Genomic DNA, 19,115 nt, shown 5'->3' with positions numbered 1-19,115 from the left:
CATTGTTCCTAAGTTGTTCATGGACTGAAGCAAAATTAAAGCAGCTGCATTGATTATGATAAGACTAAGTAAAACTTAGTGAAAGAGTTCGATAAAGAACAATCCAAATCAGTCCATATATTCTTATAAAAGAAATCCCTTGGGTTTATAATAAATCAGCACTGCAAGTGGGTCATGAGATGCCATCAAAGAAAGTGTGGACTGCGATGTTTTTCAAGAAATAAGATTATAGTATGGGACTGCAATGTAAGTAAAAGCCATTATGTTTATATCAGTGGATAAAAGGAAACCATAATGGTCCAAGATAGTGATCAGAAGTATGTCTGGTCGAGGTCAAATGGATATGGCATTACTGAAGGCAAGAAAGATCGATAACCATGTATAAAGGTCCTTGAGTGTATTTGACTGCATATCCATAGTTTGATGAGATTATAAAACTCATTGCAGCAATAATTATTAATGATATGACCTTAGACACTCATGGGGTATGGACGAGTATAGACAAGGTCTATAACTCAACATGGATCGACCAATGAAGAAAGATCGGCTATAATGGATAAGCCATTAGCACATACGGGTGATGTATGTCCGAATGGACGAAGGCATGTCCGTGAGAAGCCAAGTGATTCGTATGTGTTTGGGTCGATGACTCAATATATATATTAAAATGTCCACGGTATGGCAAAGCCATGTGACTAGAGGATCCGTGGGACATGAGAGGACTTGCGAGTAAAGTTTGATCGCAGATTAGAAGTCCATCCGAGTACTTGTCGAGTGCCATCCGTCCGACCAGGACATAGAGTGGTCAGCTGCAAAGATGCACGTCTTGACCATGTCTTAATGAAGTTCCAGAAGATATGAGAGTTACAAGATAACTCAAGTTACAATTGGCAAGAGCTATTCCTACATCAACGTTCAAGAAGCTCAAAGGACTACAAGTTCAGTCATATGATATGTCAGCCGACTTCTTCACCATGTCTACACCAACCACACGTCCATGAAATTTATCTATCAGTTTGGGACGTTCCAATTAAAGGACCAGTTCAAGACTTGGCGCTCATGAAGCTAAACTATCAAATTGTCCATGCGCCAACTTGAAGAACATACACGGGTACAAGTCAGGGGGAGTTCATGTGTTGTACTCTTTTTCCATATCCATGGTTTTGTCCCACTGGGTTTTCCTGGAAAGGTTTTAATGAGGCAACATTAAGCATGTTACAAGCCCTGAACCGGATGTGTCGATCAAGGGGGAGTGTTATAAACGAAGTGGTGATCGACCCATATCAGGCCCAAACCATCCGGCCCATTAACTATCCATCCGGCTCATTCGCTAATGACTTAGGCGAATAAGAGTTTACATTTATCTATACTTGATGTTTATCATTTTCCATATGTATTTAGGATAAATACTATTTCCTATTCCTATTAGGAATAAGATTTCATTTTCTCTTATGACGGTCTAAATAAAACGGTCTAATACTTGTATAAATATAGACCTCTGGTCATGAGTAATACTAAGCTTACATAGCATCTCTTTTATAACATTTGGAATATATACATTTTTCTCATCACTTTGTAATCATTTCCTGCAAAATACTAGAAAACATGAAACTCTTTCTTTTCCTTTCTTTCAGTGCCCTCATGTTACTTGAATCATTCGGGAATAGCCAAGAAACTGATCAACAAGCATTACTCCAGTTCAAGTCTGAAGTTTCTGAGGAGAAAAAAATTGTGCTGTCTTCATGGAACAACTCTTCCCCTCCCTGCAAATGGACAGGGGTTACATGTGGTCGCAAACACAAGAGAGTTACTGGTTTAGACCTCGGAGGATTTCAATTACGTGGAGTGATATCGCCATTTATTGGTAATCTTTCTTTTCTCATATCACTTAATTTCTCTGATAACTCTTTTGGTGGAACCATCCCTCAAGAACTGGGAAACTTGTTTAGACTTCAGTACTTGGATATGAGCTTCAATTTTCTGGGAGGAGGGATTCCAGCAAGTCTGGTCAACTGTTCCAAATTGTCGTACCTTGTTTTATTTTCAAATCATCTTGGACAAGATCTTCCTCCAGAACTAGGATCATTGAGTAAGCTTGATACTTTAGTACTTAGTAGAAACAACCTGAAAGGAAAACTCCCTGTATCTCTAGGAAACCTGACAGCCCTCAGAGGACTATACTTTGGAGAAAACAAACTGGAAGGAGAAATTCCTGATGCTATAGCTAGATTGACTCAAATAGAGGATCTCGTATTTCACATGAACCATTTCTCTGGTGTTTTTCCTCCTGCAATTTACGATTTGTCCTCACTTACGTTGTTGAACATGTATGTTAATGGTTTCTCTGGGAGCCTGAGGCCTGATTTTGGTAAATTGCTACCAAACCTTCAAATTTTTACTATCGGAAGTAATTTTCTCACAGGAGCCATTCCATCAACACTTGCAAATATTTCAAATCTTCAACTTTTGGACATGGAGGTTAACAGTCTGACAGGAGGTGTTCCTCCTAGCTTTGCAAAAATACGATATTTGCAAACACTAAACCTTAATCTCAATTCTTTGGGAAGTTTTTCAGCTGGAGATCTTGAATTTCTTGTTGCTTTGACTAACTGCACCCAACTGCAATCCTTAGATGTGTCATTCAATAGGCTTGGAGGTGACTTGCCTGCCTACATTGCCAATCTGTCAATCAACCTCAACCAGTTATTTCTTCAATAAAATTCCATATCTGGAAGCATTCCTGATGACATTGGGAATCTCATAGGCCTACAAATATTTTGGTTGGCCGGAAATCTATTGAGAGGACCAATCCCAGCATCTTTTGGGAAACTTCCAGGATTAGTTGAATTAGGTGTTTTTGCAAATAGAATGTCAGGAGAGATACCATATTCTTTAGCAAACATCACTCGGTTAGAAACACTCTTTTTGTCCAATAATAGTTTTGAAGGTATCATTCCTCCAACTCTTGGTAAATGTAACTATTTGCTACGTTTAAATATCGAGAATAATAAGTTAAATGGTATTATACCTCAGGAGATTATGCAAATTTCAACCCTTGTTTCTCTAAAGATGTCAAATAATTTATTAACTGGCACTCTACCTGAAGATGTTGGACGACTTGGAACTCTTGGTAATTTATCTGTTGCTCATAATAAGCTATCAGGGAAACTCCCAGAGACTTTGGGAAAGTGTCTCGCAATGAAAAAACTTCACTTGCAAGGAAATTTTTTTGATGGAATCATTCCAGATATAGGTGGGTTGGTGGGTATTAAGGAGGTTGATTTCTCAAGCAACAATCTCTCTGGAAGAATCCCTGAATATCTTGCAACCTTTAGCTTGTTGGAGTATCTCAATCTATCCTTCAACAACTTCGAAGGAAATGTGCCAACTGAAGGAAAATTCAAAAATGCCACTATCTTCTCAGTGTCTGGAAATAAAAATCTTTGTGGAGGCGTCTTGGAACTGCGACTAAATCCATGTTCTACGCAACCACCAAGATATTCAAGAAAGAAACTTGTGATTGGGGTAAGCATAGGCATATCTTTGCTTTTGTTTTTGTTCATCGCTTCAGTTTCTCTTTGTTGGTTAAAAAGCAGAAAAAAGAGAGATGCTAATGAAGAAACTCCTTCCACCTTGAGGGTTTTTCATGAAATGATAAGTTATGGAGATCTTCGAAATGCGACAGATGGCTTCTCTTCTAGTAATTTGATCGGGTTAGGCAGCTTTGGTACTGTGTTTAAAGCCTTCTTTCATGCGGAAAACAAGTTTGTTGCAGTGAAAGTTCTAAACATGCAGAGCCGTGGAGCAATGAGGAGCTTTATGGCAGAATGTGAATCCTTGAAAGATATTAGACATCATAATCTCGTGAAACTGTTGACAGCTTGTTCGAGTATTGATTTCCAGGGAAATGAATTCAGAGCTCTAATCTATGAGTACATGCCAAAAGGAAGCTTGGATATGTGGCTGCACCCGAAGGAATTTGAAGAGATTACTAGGCCCTCAAGAACATTGACACTTTTGGAAAGGCTTAACATAGCGATAGACGTGGCTTCTGTTTTGGAGTATCTTCATTTTAGTTGCCATGAAGCTATTGCTCATTGCGATCTTAAACCAAGCAACGTTCTTCTAGACGATGATCTAACCGCCCATGCATGTTAGCGACTTTGGTCTTGCTCGGATCCTTCTCAAATTCGACCAGGAAACCTTCATTAACCAACTTAGCTCGGCTGGAGTAAGAGGAAGCATCGGCTATGCAGCACCAGGTAAACCCATCACACATATAATGTTTGAATGAAGAAAGCTAATACTCCTTTCATTTCCAAAAGTAAGATTTCAACAAAGATAAATTTATTGTATCTTTAAGGTATATTGATAGTTATTGGAAAGTATATAGTAAAAGTAAATAATCAGTTTACTGGATATTTATTATATTCTTAATATGGTTAAGTATTTTAGAAAATTCTTCTTTTGAGAATGGAGAGAGTATATTTCTTGCTCCGAACTTGTTTGATATGACCTATGGTGCAGAATATGCAATGGGAGGAGAAATATCAGTACATGGTGATGTGTATAGCTTTGGGATTCTCATTTTAGAAATGTTCAGTGGAAAACGACCAACCGATGAGATGTTCGGAGGAGACTTAACCCTCCGTAGCTGCATCAGGTCTGCATTGCCAGAGCAAGGTTTGGATGTTGCAGATGAATCAGTTCTTCACAACAGTCTTAGAATTGGCTTCCCTGTTGCTGCGTGCTTGAACCAGGTTTTAGAAGTGGGACTTGGGTGTTCTGAAGAGTCTCCAGCAAACCGGTTGGAAATGAGTGAGGTTGTCAGAGAATTAATCTCAATCAAGGAGAGGTTCTTCAAAACCAGAAGAGGAGCTAGACGTTGAAGTGGCGTCTTGTATGCTTGCTCCTCTACCAATTTGAAGACTTGTTGATGTATAATATTTCTTCATAATAATGCTTGAATGTTATGATTTGTGAAAATAATGCTATGTTATTAGCAGACAAAAGATGAATGCGCTGTGTCAGCAATTTGATATTTGTAATTTTGAATTTTTATCGGTAAAACATTGCTTTGGCAATTTGATATCTAATACTCCCTTTGTTTTTTTTATATATGACGCTTTAGGATTATGCACATAGATTAAGAAACATTTAATTTTCTAAACAAAAACATCATTAATTGTTTACCTAACCACAATTTAACCAATAATAAAATAGAAACTATAATACCATTGGTCATCTACCATTAATTAGTAATAAATTTTACATAGAAAATTGAAAACGTCAAATAATTTGGAACAAAAAAATTCTTCTAAAACGTCAAATATAAATAAACGGAGGGAGTACATGTTTGCAAGATTTAGAGCTTTAGCACTGCCACCACGATCCTTGAACGACTCGCACTCACTCACATATTGTAATAATGGATTTAAACCTTTTAAAGAGAAGAACAGATCTGAGCTAACACAAAGCATAGACCAACCAAGTAGAGAGAGTTCAAAACTTTTGGCTATAATTTATCAAACGGATACAGACAAGCGGAAGGAATGATCTACAACCACATATGAACCGATGTGAACTAACTACAAATAAGTTGCTGCATTTTAGCTTATTTAAACCCTTGTTGGTTTGAGGTTTTGGTGCCTTCAAAACGCTCCAAGCCTCTTTCCTGCTCTTGGGTTTCTTGAAACCACCGCCTTCATTCTTGTCACTGCTCCTTGGAGACTTGCTAGGATGGTTTTGTTCCTCAGAGACTCACTCAGACTGTTTCCTTTTCAAGTCACCGTTTGTTTCCCGACTTGGCTCAATCTTCGGTTCGCTGAAAGACCATGGCATTTTGACTAGTTACAATTTATAGGTGACATAATTCGTTGCCTTATTCAGTTGAATGCACACTCGCTAGGGAAACTAATTTTTTTGAGAACGAAAAGTAATATAAAATCGAAGGGTGCACAGACCTAAAAGACATTCTTCCTCCATTACTGCTAGAGATTGTGAGAGAAGCATCTGTTTCTCGACCGCTTATTGCCTCTTCATTCATTTTCTAAGGAAAGAAAGAGTTTAATATTACAGAAAGCTCAAAAAGGATAAGAACATCAACCGTAAACGACCTCAGGCCTTAGCGCCACAGAAACAAACCTCGATGGAGGGGTTGAAAGACTGAAACGACATGCGTCCTAACAAGGCTCTAGCTGAGGATCCCAGTCTGTTATGACCACACTGCATCAATCATCAATTCACTTATTTAGAAAACACAACCAAACACATGTATCAGATACTTAACAAATAACCAAACTATAAAATCAATGTCATTATTCATGAACACAAGGAACTAATCAATCAAGAGTCCAAAACAACAAAACCAAAAGGGTAGAGACAATACATAGACAACTAGAACAAACAGAATATAAACAAAAGAAGCAGTACCACTTCCTTGCAACACTTCCGAGGGAAGAAAAACTCCCATTAGGCTCTTCATCAATCTTCTTCTTCTTCTTCTCCTCTTTCAAAGCAGACCTTTGCATAAACTAGATACAAAAGATCACCAGTCAATAATAAGTTCATGAACCCACTAGCGTCTGTCTCTCCAACAAACCGTAAAGAGCTAATATGATTGACGCAAACAAGTGTGTGCATATATCGATGGATAAAGCTAAAACACATACCTTTAGATTCCTCAAAGTGCTACTAATCTCTCTCTCTCTCTTCGCCATCGTAGCTTGCCGGTACCGAAGAGGATGAACACTTATCATTTTCATTAGATTTGGTTTCCGGCAAGAAGAAGAAGCTCCGTCCAAGTTGACTACAGTTAAGGTTTAATTTAACCTTAACTGGTAAAATCTAACCGATTCAAACCGTGGTAAATTGAAGGTAAAAAAAAATGATTACCAAACCGAAATTAGTTTGGTTTAGTTTTTGGGTATTTTGAAAACTAAACCGGAATCTAATTTGGAAAACAAGTCAACGGAGAGCAGCAACGTCATTTCGCTCCAAGGAACAAACGATGGAGAAAACAATGGATTATCTAGGAATTGTCTGAACAAGTCAAGAAGCTTCCCTTCTCAGCTTTTCTTATGATCGAACTTGGGTCAGAACAGTTGTGTATTTTGCTTTAGCACCAAACTCTGTTCACAGATTGATTCTTTGATAGTTGATGACATGGTTGATAGAGTTGAGATAAGAAAGATCACAAGACTAGTGATGTTTCGGAAGATGCTTTGTCTAGGGTTGATATAGAGTGAAATCCTTTTAGGACAGGATGATGCATCTCAAGTTCTCATGTTAGCTACCATTCTACAATGTCATATACTGATTCTCAAAGACAATCTCTATGACTTCTCTTTTTTTCTTCTATGAGTAATCCGATTAGAAAAAATAATTGCCTCTTCATTGTAATTATTAGACATTAATTGACTAGACAAAAATCAGATTGTCTTTGAGAATCAGTCATAGAGATCAGGAAGGTTGGTAGGTGCCTACAAGTGTTGACTACAATTATGGCCACCGTCAGTTTCACCGTCTAACATCTAACATGTGATCAATCTTCAACAACATTGACTTGTATTCATAGTTTTAACTTTTTTCTTTACATATTTTTGCAAAACAGTGATAACCGAAATCAAGCGAAATAAAATTCACAGAGACTTTTCCTCTAACGACTACTCACGACTTTTCTTGGGAATTAACTGCTCTTCTTACCTTCAGAAATTTTCAGAACCGCTTGTCGACCTTACTTGATTCTTGAAAAGTCCTATATATTTCAATGGATCAATGTGAAATTTAAGACGGGGAGACGATGTAACTTGAGCAGCCTTAAAAGCGATAGTGAAATAAGATAATAGCAAATAAACGTTTGGAAGATATTCATCTATAGTATAGTGAATAAATCAAAGAAAAATAAAATAAGATATAACTATTTTTTTATTCTTTTTTATGGAAAATTGTTGTTACTAACGGATTTAATAATTCAATAGTGATATGGGCATTTACAATAAAATTTTGCTTTGTGGGGAATAGTAGTTAGATTATGAATAAATATAAAACAAAATCATAGTTTTCTTATTGCACTTAATTTTATAAAAAAATACATTGTCATTTTTTTTTGAAATTTTTGCATACACATTGAAAATGCTATTCTTTTAATAAAAACAAATTGAAACTATAATTGTTTTAGGATTTATACAGTTTCAATTAAATTATTTGACCAAATATAAAACATTATATATCTGCACAGTTAATATTTCTTGCTATTTTTTATTTTTTTATAAAATTGTTTGTGTACATGTCTTATTAATTATAACTATTTTATTAAAATTATAATAAAGACTTCAGTTATGTTAGTGTTTATCGTATTGGTTAATATTAGATTACTGTTATCACCTTACACTATTATGTTAGTCTAAATCGTATTGGTTACTATCAAATTAGTATTTTATAGTACATCTATAATATATTGTTATTTCAATCTAAATCATATTGGTTAATATTATATTAGTGTTTTCATGATGTGATTTTTTTTGTCAAAGTTTTTATGATGTGATTATATCTCTAATATACCGATAAAAAATATTAATACAAAACACAGTTTAAATTTATTTTTTTTATACCGTATGTTTTGGACAAACTTGAAATTATATAAAACAACAAAGTAGAAAACTAGACAAACTCTAAACTATATTAACTACTATAATGAATATATGTTATGTGTTAAAACAAAAATAAAATCTGCGCGGTCGCGCGGGTCATGATCTGGTTAAATATTAAACATTTCTTTCAAAACAAAAGATATTCATTAAACATTTTGCTCATCTCTTTGTACTCATTTCCTCCAAAAAAAACTAGAAACATGAAACTCTTTCTTTTCCTTTCTTTCAGTGTTCTCATGTCACTTGAAGCACTCGGGAATAGCCATGAAAGTGATAAGCAAACATTATTCAAGTTCAAGTCTCAAGTTTCTGAGGAGAAAAAAGTTCTGCTGTCTTCATGGAACAACTCGTTCCCTCTCTGCGAATGGACGGGGGTTACATGTGACGGTAAACACAATAGAGTGACTGGTTTAGATCTTGGAGGATTCAAATTGGGTGGAGTGATATCGCCCTCTATTGGTAATCTTTCGTCTCTCCAATCACTTAATTTCACTAGTAACTCTTTTGGTGGAACCATCCCTCAAGAGCTGGGAAACCTGTTTAGACTTCAGCACCTGTTTATGTCATATAATTTCCTTGTTGGAGGGATTCCAACTAGTCTGTTCAACTGTTCTAGATTGTTGGACATTTCTTTATATTCAAATCATCTTGGACAAGGTCTTCCTTCAGAACTAGGATCATTGACGAAGCTTGTTAATTTAGACCTTGGTAAAAACAACCTGAAAGGAAAACTCCCTGTATCTCTAGGAAACCTGACATCCCTCAGAGAACTTTCCTTTCTAGAAAATAACCTGGAAGGAGAAATTCCCGATGTCATAGCTAGATTGACTCAAATGGTGGTTTTTGCATTAGATACAAACCATTTCTCTGGTGTTTTTCCTCCTGCTATTTACAATTTGTCCTCACTTCAGTATTTGAGCATGTTTGGTAACGGTTTCACTGGGAACCTGAGGCCTGATTTTGGTAATTTGTTACCAAACCTTCGAGGATTGTATATCGGAAATAATTCTCTCACAGGAGCCATTCCATCATCACTTACAAATATTTCAACTCTTCAAGTTTTGGGCATGGAGCTTAACAGTCTGACAGGAAGTATTCCTCGGAGCTTTGGAAAACTACAAGCTCTGCAAGTACTATCTCTTAATCACAATTCTTTGGGAAATTTTTCAGCTGGAGATCTTGAATTTCTTGTTGCTTTGACTAACTCCACCCAACTGCAAATAGTAGATGTGGCATTCAATAGGCTTGGGGGTGACTTGCCTGCCTCCATTGTCAATTTGTCAATGAACTTCAACATCTTACTTCTTCGAAATAATTTCATATCTGGAAGCATTCCTCATGACATTGGGAATCTCATAGGCCTACAAGCATTTTGGTTGTCCCAAAATCTTTTGAAAGGACCAATCCCAGCCTCTATTGGGAAACTTTCGGGAATGGTGGGATTTGGTGTCCATACAAATAGAATGTCAGGAGAGATACCATATTCTTTAGGCAACATCACACGGTTAGAAACACTCCAGTTGTTCAACAATAATTTTGAAGGAATTATTCCTCCAAGTCTTGGTAAATGTAGCTATTTGCTAGATTTATCTATCGAGAATAATAAGTTCAATGGTATTACTCCTACGGAGATTTTGCAAATCTCAACCCTTGTTTCTGTAAACATGTCAAATAATTTATTGACAGGCTCTCTACCAGGAGATGTTGGACGACTTGAAAATCTTGGTACGTTATCTGTTGCTCATAATAAGCTATTAGGGAAACTCCCAGAGACTTTGGGAAAGTGTCTCTCATTGGAAGAACTCCATCTGCAAGGAAATTCATTTGATGGAGTCATTCCAGATATAAGTGGGTTGGTGGGTATTAAGAAGGTTGATTTCTCAGATAACAATCTCTCTGGAAGAATCCCTGAATATCTCACAAAATTTAGCTTGTTGGAGTATCTCAATCTATCCTTTAACAACTTCGAAGGAAATGTGCCAACAGAAGGAAAGTTCAAAAATGCTACTATTGTCTCTGTATTTGGAAACCAAAACCTTTGTGGAGGCGTCTTGGAACTGCAACTACAGCCATGTTTTACGCAACTAACAAGAAATTCAAGAAAGAAACTTGTGATTGGGGTAAGCGTAGGCATATCTTTGCTTTTGCTTTTGTTCATGGCATCAGTTTCTCTATGTTGGTTAAAAATCAGAAAGAAGAAAAATATTAATGAAGCAACTCCTTCCACCTTGGGATATTTTCATGAAATGTTAAGTTATGGAGATATTCGAAATGCAACAGATGGCTTCTCTTCGAGTAATTTGATCGGGTCAGGCGGCTTTGGAACTGTGTTTAAAGCATCACTTGATGCTGAGAACATGGTTGTTGCTGTTAAAGTTCTAAACATGCAGAGACGTGGAGCAATGAAGAGTTTTATTGCAGAATGTGAATCTTTGAAAGACATTAGACATCGTAATCTTGTGAAATTGTTAACAGCTTGTTCGAGTATTGATTTCCAAAGAAATGAGTTCAGAGCTCTAATCTATGAGTACATGCCAAATGGAAGCTTAGATATGTGGCTGCACCCAAAGGAAATGGAAAAGATTTCTAAGCCCTCAAGAACATTGACACTTCTGGAAAGGCTTAACATAGCGATAGACGTGGCTTCTGTTTTGGAGTATCTTCACGTTAGTTGCCATGAAGCTATTGCTCATTGTGATCTTAAACCAAGCAATGTTCTTCTAGACGATGATCTAACCGCCCATGTCAGCGACTTTGGTCTTGCTCGGATCCTTCTCAAATTCGACCAGGATGCTTTCATTAACCAACTTAGCTCGGCTGGAGTAAGAGGAAGCATCGGCTATGCGGCACCAGGTAAATCTATCACACATATAATGTTTGAATGAAGAAAGCTAATACTATTTTTGTTCTCAAAAGTAAGATTTTCTATATATTTTTCTTATTCAATAAAGATAATTTTTTTATATCTTTAAGGCAATAATTATTCGAAGGTTTATAATAAAAATAAATATTCATTTTAACTGTAAACGTGTATTATAACCTTAATATGCATTTTAAAAATTCTTCATTTGGGAATAGAGTATATTTCTTGCTACAAACTTGTTTGATATGACTTATGGTGCAGAATATGGAATGGGAGGAGAAATATCAGTACATGGTGATGCATATAGTTTTGGGATTCTCATGCTTGAAATGTTCAGTGGAAAAAGACCAACCGATGGGATGTTCGGAGGAGACTTTACCCTCCGTAGCTGCATCAAGTCTGCATTGCCAGAGAAAGTATTGGATGTGGCAGACGAATTGGTTCTTCATAACGGCCTTAGAATTGGCTTCCCTGTAGCTGAGTGCTTGACGAAGGTTTTAAAAGTGGGACTTGGGTGTTCTGAAGAGTCTCCAGCAAACCGCTTGGGAATGAGTGAGGTTGTAAAAGAATTAATCTCAATCAAGGAGAGGTTCTTTAAAGCCAGAAGAGGAGCTAAACATTGAAGTGTCTGTCTCGTATGCTTGCTCCTCTACAAAACTTGAAGACTTGTTGATGTATAATATTTCTTTTTAATGTGCTTTGAATGTTTTCTTTTGTTTTTGAAGGAAATGCTTTGCGTGTTTTCAACAGAATGCTATGTTATTAGCAGACAAAAGATGACGTTATGTTAGCAATTTGATATTTGTAATTTGGAAAACATTGCTTTTGAAATTTGATATCTAATACTACATGTTTACTAGTTTCTTCAAGTCTCATAGCTTTAGCGTTGCCACCACTCACTCAAGCGTTCATCACTTCGTTGGGAGAAGAGGTTCTTCTTTGTCCTTTTTAGCTACCTAATTGTTTTCACTTGCGTAACCCACAAGTTACTGACGTTTGTTGAGAGAATATGTAAGTGGGAGCAAGACATCAATGCTGCCACTAATTCACTGTTATTGATTTTATTAGTAACTGAAATGAATCCGCCAAAGCATATGTTCTGAGCGATTGAGCAAGAGAATAGGTCACATGTCCGTGGTGTGATGGCTGAACCTATGAGACGCATGGTTCAAGTACTCCAAGCAGAATTACAAAAAGCTTTCCATAGAAGTCACTTACTGTGGTTACAAGTCCAGAAACTGTGGATTTACATAGTGCAAAGTTTTGCTCTTCTTCAGTGTGTGTGACATTCAGACTACATTCTTTTCTACTGGGCACCACTGGAGAATTAGAGACCACAACCATTTTTCTGTGGAAGGTGGAACTATTGGAGTATCACTTGAAGAGCTCAGATATTGAGCTATCTGATAACATGATGGCACAGACTCGTTATTATTTGGCATCATTGGAGAAGCAGAGACTGCAAACATTGTGCTTTTGGAATGGTTGCAACATTGGAGTTTCATCTAGCAAGCTTAGAGTGTAGTGGTTCAGCGGTTTTCTTCATCGTTGATCATGACACATGAGCTGCCACCACGAACGCCAAGTCTCCAGCTTGAGGAAAATCTGCATCTGAAAGGGGCGGGTATTGATAGGTTGCATATATCGAAGCACAAGGAGAAAACAGAGTAAGTCAACGCTTTTGTTGACTAAGGCAGACGTGGCATGGGAAACAATGACGCTATCTCAATTAGAGGCTTTGGCATTGAAGCTTTTCTCTTCTTTTAAATACTATATATCGTCATCGTTTGTATATGGTGAAAACTGGATTGTCGCTATGAGATCGAAGCTAAACTAGCATCATCTATTATCCTTTTCGTTTATAAAAGGTTTCGTTGTTTTGGATCTTTCTATTTCATAAATCAAAGTGGGATCTTGTTCATAAAAAATCAGGGCATCCGACTGAGCTCTGGAGATTTCCAGACAAAGACACTAGTGTCTGACAGATGGTATCTTCTTATCGCAATTAGATGATCGCAGCATTCATCTCCTTTTCAGCGCCAGCCAATCGTTGGGAGAAGAGGTTCTTATCTTTTTAGTTTTCTAATTGTTTCCACTTGCGTAACCCCCAAGTTACTGATTTTTTCCAGGTCACTGATGGAGGAGAAGCTTTAATATTCTGGTCTCATCAGCTAAAGGTCTTTGATATTGATTGGTGCAAGGCGCCGGAAACAGGGTTGCTGCTGGCTCCAGATTGTGTACTCCACCTTGACATTTCACCTGAAATAGCTGCTGAGAGATATGAGCGAGTGGACTTTCAGAGGAAAGTTACAGACTTTTGTCAAGCTTTAGGTAGGTGATCCGTCATGGAAGGTGAATGGATGAACTCTCTTGTTCTCCTTTTAGTTACTCCATACGGTTCATCTAAATAAACTAAACCTTGTAAGTGTTTTTGGTGGTGATGCAGATAATTAATGCAGGTGAAAACCATGGAGCAAGTAGAGAAGAAGGTCCAAGAAATGGTGTTGGATAAAGTTAAAAGAGTGTTACTCAAGGAAAGCCTCTTTCTCTCCTCTGCCTGTTCATCGTGATTCCATTGAGAAGGTTCTGTTTGATCATACAATTTCATAAAAATTGAATCTTTTAAGTTTGGTTATGGTGCCCATGTAAAGAGAGAACCTACCAGTTAATGCCCACGAGATAGAAGGCCAATTTACTAGTTCAACAGTTGAGTCTACTCTTTAACATAATTAACGTTATGACTGGATACTAACTTAGAGAACGTATTGAATTATGGTTTGATCTCCAAGCTATCTAATTGAAAAAAATATATCTTGTTTACTACACTTTACTCTTAAAGAAACAATACTGCTGATCCCAACTGGCTGAAAGAATCATACGGCAAAAGACGGCAAGGAGGAGGAGCACCTGCGAATGGCTTAGAGAAAGCGAGCAACACCTTGTCTGGGTTTGGGCAGAGGTTGACGAAGCAGAAAAACATAAACCCTCGGATCATTAAGTTCGATTTCCTTTACGTTTTGTGCATTTTCTGCTACAGAACACACGATATATATAGATTCTGTTAAACCTTCAATACCATTGTTGAAGCAAAGAAAAACAACGTTACAAAGAAGAGAGTAAGTGATGAAGAGACCTTCTTGGAGTAAATCTGCATGTCTGTTATGTATGAGGCCCTGAGGCCACCGATTGTGTATCAATACCAAAGGAGAGGCCCAAGCCAGAAGAAGAAAGGAAGCCAGAAAAGATCTAGAGCGACACGTGAGAAGAAGGGGGAATGAATAAAGATCGAGTGTGAAGGTCGATCATATTGAGAGGAGAGAGAGTACTTCTTAGTAAAACTCTAAACGTTGTATTACTTGTTCTTGAAGGAATTACATTTGCAGTTCTTTACAAGTCTAAGTTTTACATACAAGTCGTAAGAATGTCCTCCGATATCTTCTTTACCAACCTTGAGAATCATTGCGTAGTAACATTAAACTATACATGATATTGCCCCAAAAACCTGCAAAATGTTCATTACATCACAAAATTTCTACTAATGATTGAGGTTCTTAAAAGCAATGCGAGCAAAATATGTAAAGAACATCCTCAATCTCTCTCTTCGAAATTATGTGTGTATCAAAGGGAATAATTTTGAAGAAGATTAAACCTCAAAAAAAAAGCACACACACCAAGAAACTCATAGCTGGAACAAGATTTCAGACTTACAGAACGATCCAAAAGCCTCCAACAAGTGGAACAGAGCCTCATAACAATCCACGGATGAAGGCCACCACATGTCGTATCCAATGCAAGTGATTCTCTTCAGATTATTCATAGGTACATTCATCTTAGCTTAATACTAATTCAATAAAAACAAAATTTATTAAATAGTCCCGCCGTGTGGGGGCGGGTAAATATAACGACTACCCCCACCACTTCTCTTATTAGCTTCAGATATTTCAGAATCGTTTGTCTTTTTAGTCTTGACCTTATCTCATTTTCGAAAAGTCTTCTTTATTTGAATGGATCAATGTGGAAGATAACTGCCCAATAAACGTTTGGAAGATATTCATCATACATTTTTCTCAACTCTTCGTACTCATTTCCTGCATTCGGGAATAGCCATGAAACTCTTTCTTTTCCTTTCTTTCATTGCTCTCATGTCACTTGAAGGATTTGGGAACAGCCATGAAATTGATAAGCAAGCATTATTCAAGTTCAAGTCTCAAGTCTCTGAGGAGAAAAGAGTTTTGCTGTTTTCATGGAACAACTCATCTCCTCTCTGCAGATGGACGGGGGTTACATGTGGCCGCAAACACAAGAGAGTTACTGGTTTGGACCTCGGAGGATTCAAACTGGGTGGAGTGATATCGCCATCTATTGGTAATCTTTCGTTTCTCAGATCACTTGATTTAAATTTTAACTCTTTTGGTGGAACCATCCCTCGAGAACTGGGAAACTTGTTTAGACTTCAGCACTTGAATATGAGCTTCAATTTTCTGGGAGGAGGGATTCCAGCCGGTCTGTTCAACTGTTCTGAATTGTTGGTCTTTGATTTATTTTCAAATCATCTTGGTCAAGGTCTTCCTTCAGAACTAGGATCATTGAGTAAGCTTGTTGTTTTAGACCTTGGTAAAAACAACCTGAAAGGAAAACTCCCTGTATCTCTAGGAAACTTGACATCCCTCAGAGGACTTTCCTTTGCAGAAAATAATCTGGAAGGAGAAATTCCAGATGCTCTAGCTAGATTGAATCAAATGGTGGAATTTTCGTTAGCAATAAACCATTTCTCTGGTGTTTTTCCTCCTGTAATTTACCATTTTTCTTCACTTCAGTATTTGAACATGTTTGGTAACAATTTCTCTGGGAACCTGAGGCCTGATTTTGGTAATTTGCTGCCAAACCTTCGAGAATTGCATGTAGGAAGTAATTCTCTCACAGGAACCATTCCATCAACGCTTTCAAATATTTCAACTCTTCAATATTTGGCCATGGAGCTTAACAGCATGACAGGAAGTATTCCTGTGAGCTTTGCAAAACTACGATATTTGCAAACACTAGGCCTTAATGGAAATTCTTTGGGAAGTTTTTCAGCTGGAGATATTGAATTTCTTGTTGCTTTGACTAACTGCACCAAACTGCAAAGCTTAGATGTGTCATTCAATAGGCTTGGGGGTGACTTGCCTGCCTCCATTGCCAATCTTTCAATAAACCTCAGAGAGTTATTTTTAGGAATAAATTCCATATCTGGAAGCATTCCTCATGACATTGGGAATCTCAAAGGCCTACAATCATTTTGGTTGCCCAGAAATCTATTGAAAGGACCAATTCCAGCATCTTTTGGGAAACTTCCTGAATTGGTGGAATTAAGTGTGTATACAAATAGAATGTCAGGCGAGATACCATATTCTTTAGGCAACATCACACGGTTAGAAATACTCACTTTGTTTGACAATAGTTTTGAAGGAATCATTCCTCCAAGTATTGGTAGATGTAGCTATTTGCTACGTTTACATATCCATAACAATAAGTTGAATGGTAATATTCCTCAGGAGGTTATGCAAATTTCAACTCTTGTTTCTATAAACATGTCAAATAATTCATTGACAGGCTCTCTACCAGAAGATGTTGGACGACTTGGAAATCTTGTTATATTAAATGTTGCTCATAATAAGCTATCGGGAAAACTCCCAAAGACTTTAGGAAAGTGTCTCTCAATGGAAAAACTTGGTCTGCAAGGAAATTCTTTTGAAGGAATCATTCCAGATATAAATGGGTTGGTGGGTATTAAGTATGTTGATTTCTCAAGCAACAATCTCTCTGGAAGAATCCCTGAATATCTTGCAAACTTTAGCTATTTGGAGTATCTCAATCTATCATTCAACAACTTCGAGGGAAATGTGCCAACAGAAGGAAAATTCAAAAATGCCACAATTGTCTCAGTTTCGGGAAACAAAAATCTTTGTGGAGGCGTCTTGGAACTGCGACTAAGGCCATGTTCTTTGCAGCCAGCAAGAAGTTCAAGAAAGAAACTTGTGATTGGGGTAAGCATAGGCATATCTTTGCTGTTGCTTTTGTTCATAGCTTCAATTTCCGTTTGTTGGTTAAAAAGCAGAAAGAAGAAAAATAACAATGAAGCAACTCCTTCCACCATGGGGGTTTTCCATGAAATGATAAGTTATGGAGATCTTCGAAATGCGACAGATGGCTTATCTTCGAGTAATTTGATCGGGTCAGGCAGCTTTGGTACCGTGTTTAAAGCCTTTCTCCCTGCTGAGAACAAGGTTGTTGCAGTGAAAGTTCTAAACATGCAGAGACGTGGAGCAATGAAGAGCTTTATGGCAGAATGTGAATCCTTGAAAGATATTAGACATCGTAATCTCGTGAAACTGTTGACAGCTTGTTCGAGTATTGATTTCCAAGGAAATGAATTCAGAGCTCTAATCTATGAGTACATGCCGAATGGAAGCTTGGATATGTGGCTACACCCAACGGAAATGGAAGAGATTTCTAGGCCCTCAAGAACGTTGACACTTTTGGAAAGGCTTAACATAGCAATAGACGTGGCTTCTGTTTTGGAGTATCTTCGTCTTGGTTGCCATGAAGCTATTGCTCATTGCGATCTCAAACCAAGCAACGTTCTTCTAGACGATGATCTAACTGCCCATGTTAGTGACTTTGGTCTTGCTCGGATCCTTCTCAAATTCGACCAGGAAACCTTCATCAACCAACTTAGCTCGGCTGGAGTCAGAGGAAGCATCGGCTATGCAGCACCAGGTAAACTTATCACACATATAATGTTTGAATGAAGAAAGCCAATATTTTCGTTCCATAAAATTTTCTATATATTTTTTTTCCACAAAGATAAATTATATATATATTTAAGGTACTTTCATAGTTATTGGAAAGTGTATAGTAAAAGTAAATAACAGATTTCTTTATATTCTTAATATACGTAAATACTCTAGAAAATTTATTTTTATATGGGAATGGACAGAGCGTATATTTCTTGCTCCAATCTTGTTTGATATGACTTATAGCGCAGAATATGCAATGGGAGGAGAAATAACAGTACATGGTGATGCATATAGCTTTGGGATTCTCATTTTTGAAATGTTCAGTGGAAAGCGACCAACCAATGAGATGTTTGGAGGAGACTTTACCCTCCGTAGCAGCATCAGGTCTGCATTGCCAGAGCAAGTTTTGGATGTGGCAGACGATTTGATTCTTCACAACGGTCTTAGAATTGGGTTCCCTGTTGCTGAGTGCTTGACAAAGGTTTTAGAAGTGGGACTTGGGTGTTCTGAAGAGTCTCCAGCAAACCGTTTGGGAATGAGTGAGGTTGTAAAAGACTTAATCTCAATCAAGGAGAGGTTCTTCAAAACCAGAAGAGGAGCTGGACGTTGAAGTGTCGTCTTGTATGCTTGCTCCTCTATAAACTTGAAGGCTTGTTGATGTATAATATTTCTTCATAATATGCTTTGAATGTTGTGAACATAATGCTACGTTATTAGGAGACAAAAGATGAATGTTGTGTTAGCAATTTGGAATTTCTATAGGTAAAACGTTGCTTTTGCAATTTGATATCTGATACATGTTTATTAGTCACTAAAGCGTTC

The 19,115-nt window shown here is 37.3% G+C and overlaps 2 protein-coding genes, 1 long non-coding RNA gene and 2 pseudogenes across 4 annotated transcripts; 3 read left to right on the top strand and 2 right to left on the bottom strand.

The window, feature by feature from the left end:
• Positions 1-5,022, top strand: part of LOC106333048 — a 10,450-nt pseudogene extending 5,428 nt beyond the window's left edge.
• A 376-nt stretch (positions 5,023-5,398) lies between these two features.
• On the bottom strand, positions 5,399-6,866 carry LOC106333050 (annotated as a pseudogene).
• Positions 6,867-8,842: 1,976 nt separating this feature from the next.
• On the top strand, positions 8,843-12,299 carry LOC106333046 (probable LRR receptor-like serine/threonine-protein kinase At3g47570). The gene is made up of 2 exons (XM_013771529.1): positions 8,843-11,504; positions 11,776-12,299. Exons 1-2 carry the CDS (start codon positions 8,852-8,854, stop codon positions 12,135-12,137), a joined length of 3,015 nt encoding a protein of 1,004 aa, XP_013626983.1. The 5' UTR covers positions 8,843-8,851; the 3' UTR covers positions 12,138-12,299.
• Positions 12,300-14,292: 1,993 nt separating this feature from the next.
• Positions 14,293-15,365, bottom strand: LOC106333053. The gene is made up of 3 exons (XR_001268269.1): positions 15,223-15,365; positions 14,648-15,016; positions 14,293-14,542 (listed from the first exon to the last, which is right to left on the bottom strand). It is a non-coding gene; the product is annotated as an uncharacterized LOC106333053 (long non-coding RNA).
• Positions 15,366-15,490: 125 nt separating this feature from the next.
• On the top strand, positions 15,491-19,087 carry LOC106333044 (probable LRR receptor-like serine/threonine-protein kinase At3g47570). 2 transcript variants are annotated; one of them, XM_013771527.1, is made up of 2 exons: positions 15,491-18,273; positions 18,542-19,087. In XM_013771527.1, exons 1-2 carry the CDS (start codon positions 15,621-15,623, stop codon positions 18,901-18,903), a joined length of 3,015 nt encoding a protein of 1,004 aa, XP_013626981.1. In that variant the 5' UTR covers positions 15,491-15,620; the 3' UTR covers positions 18,904-19,087. The 2 variants fall into 2 exon arrangements, with proteins under 2 accessions (XP_013626981.1, XP_013626982.1); XM_013771528.1 differs by having other exon boundaries at positions 18,537-18,782.
• The last annotated feature ends 28 nt before the right edge of the window (positions 19,088-19,115 follow it).

The sequence above is a fragment of the Brassica oleracea genome, chromosome C3 (genome assembly GCF_000695525.1).
Source record: "Brassica oleracea var. oleracea cultivar TO1000 chromosome C3, BOL, whole genome shotgun sequence".
NCBI classification, from domain to species: Eukaryota; Viridiplantae; Streptophyta; class Magnoliopsida; order Brassicales; family Brassicaceae; genus Brassica; species Brassica oleracea.
The sequence above is the reverse complement of the archived record's forward strand: the minus strand, read 5'-3'. Positions and strand labels throughout refer to the sequence as shown.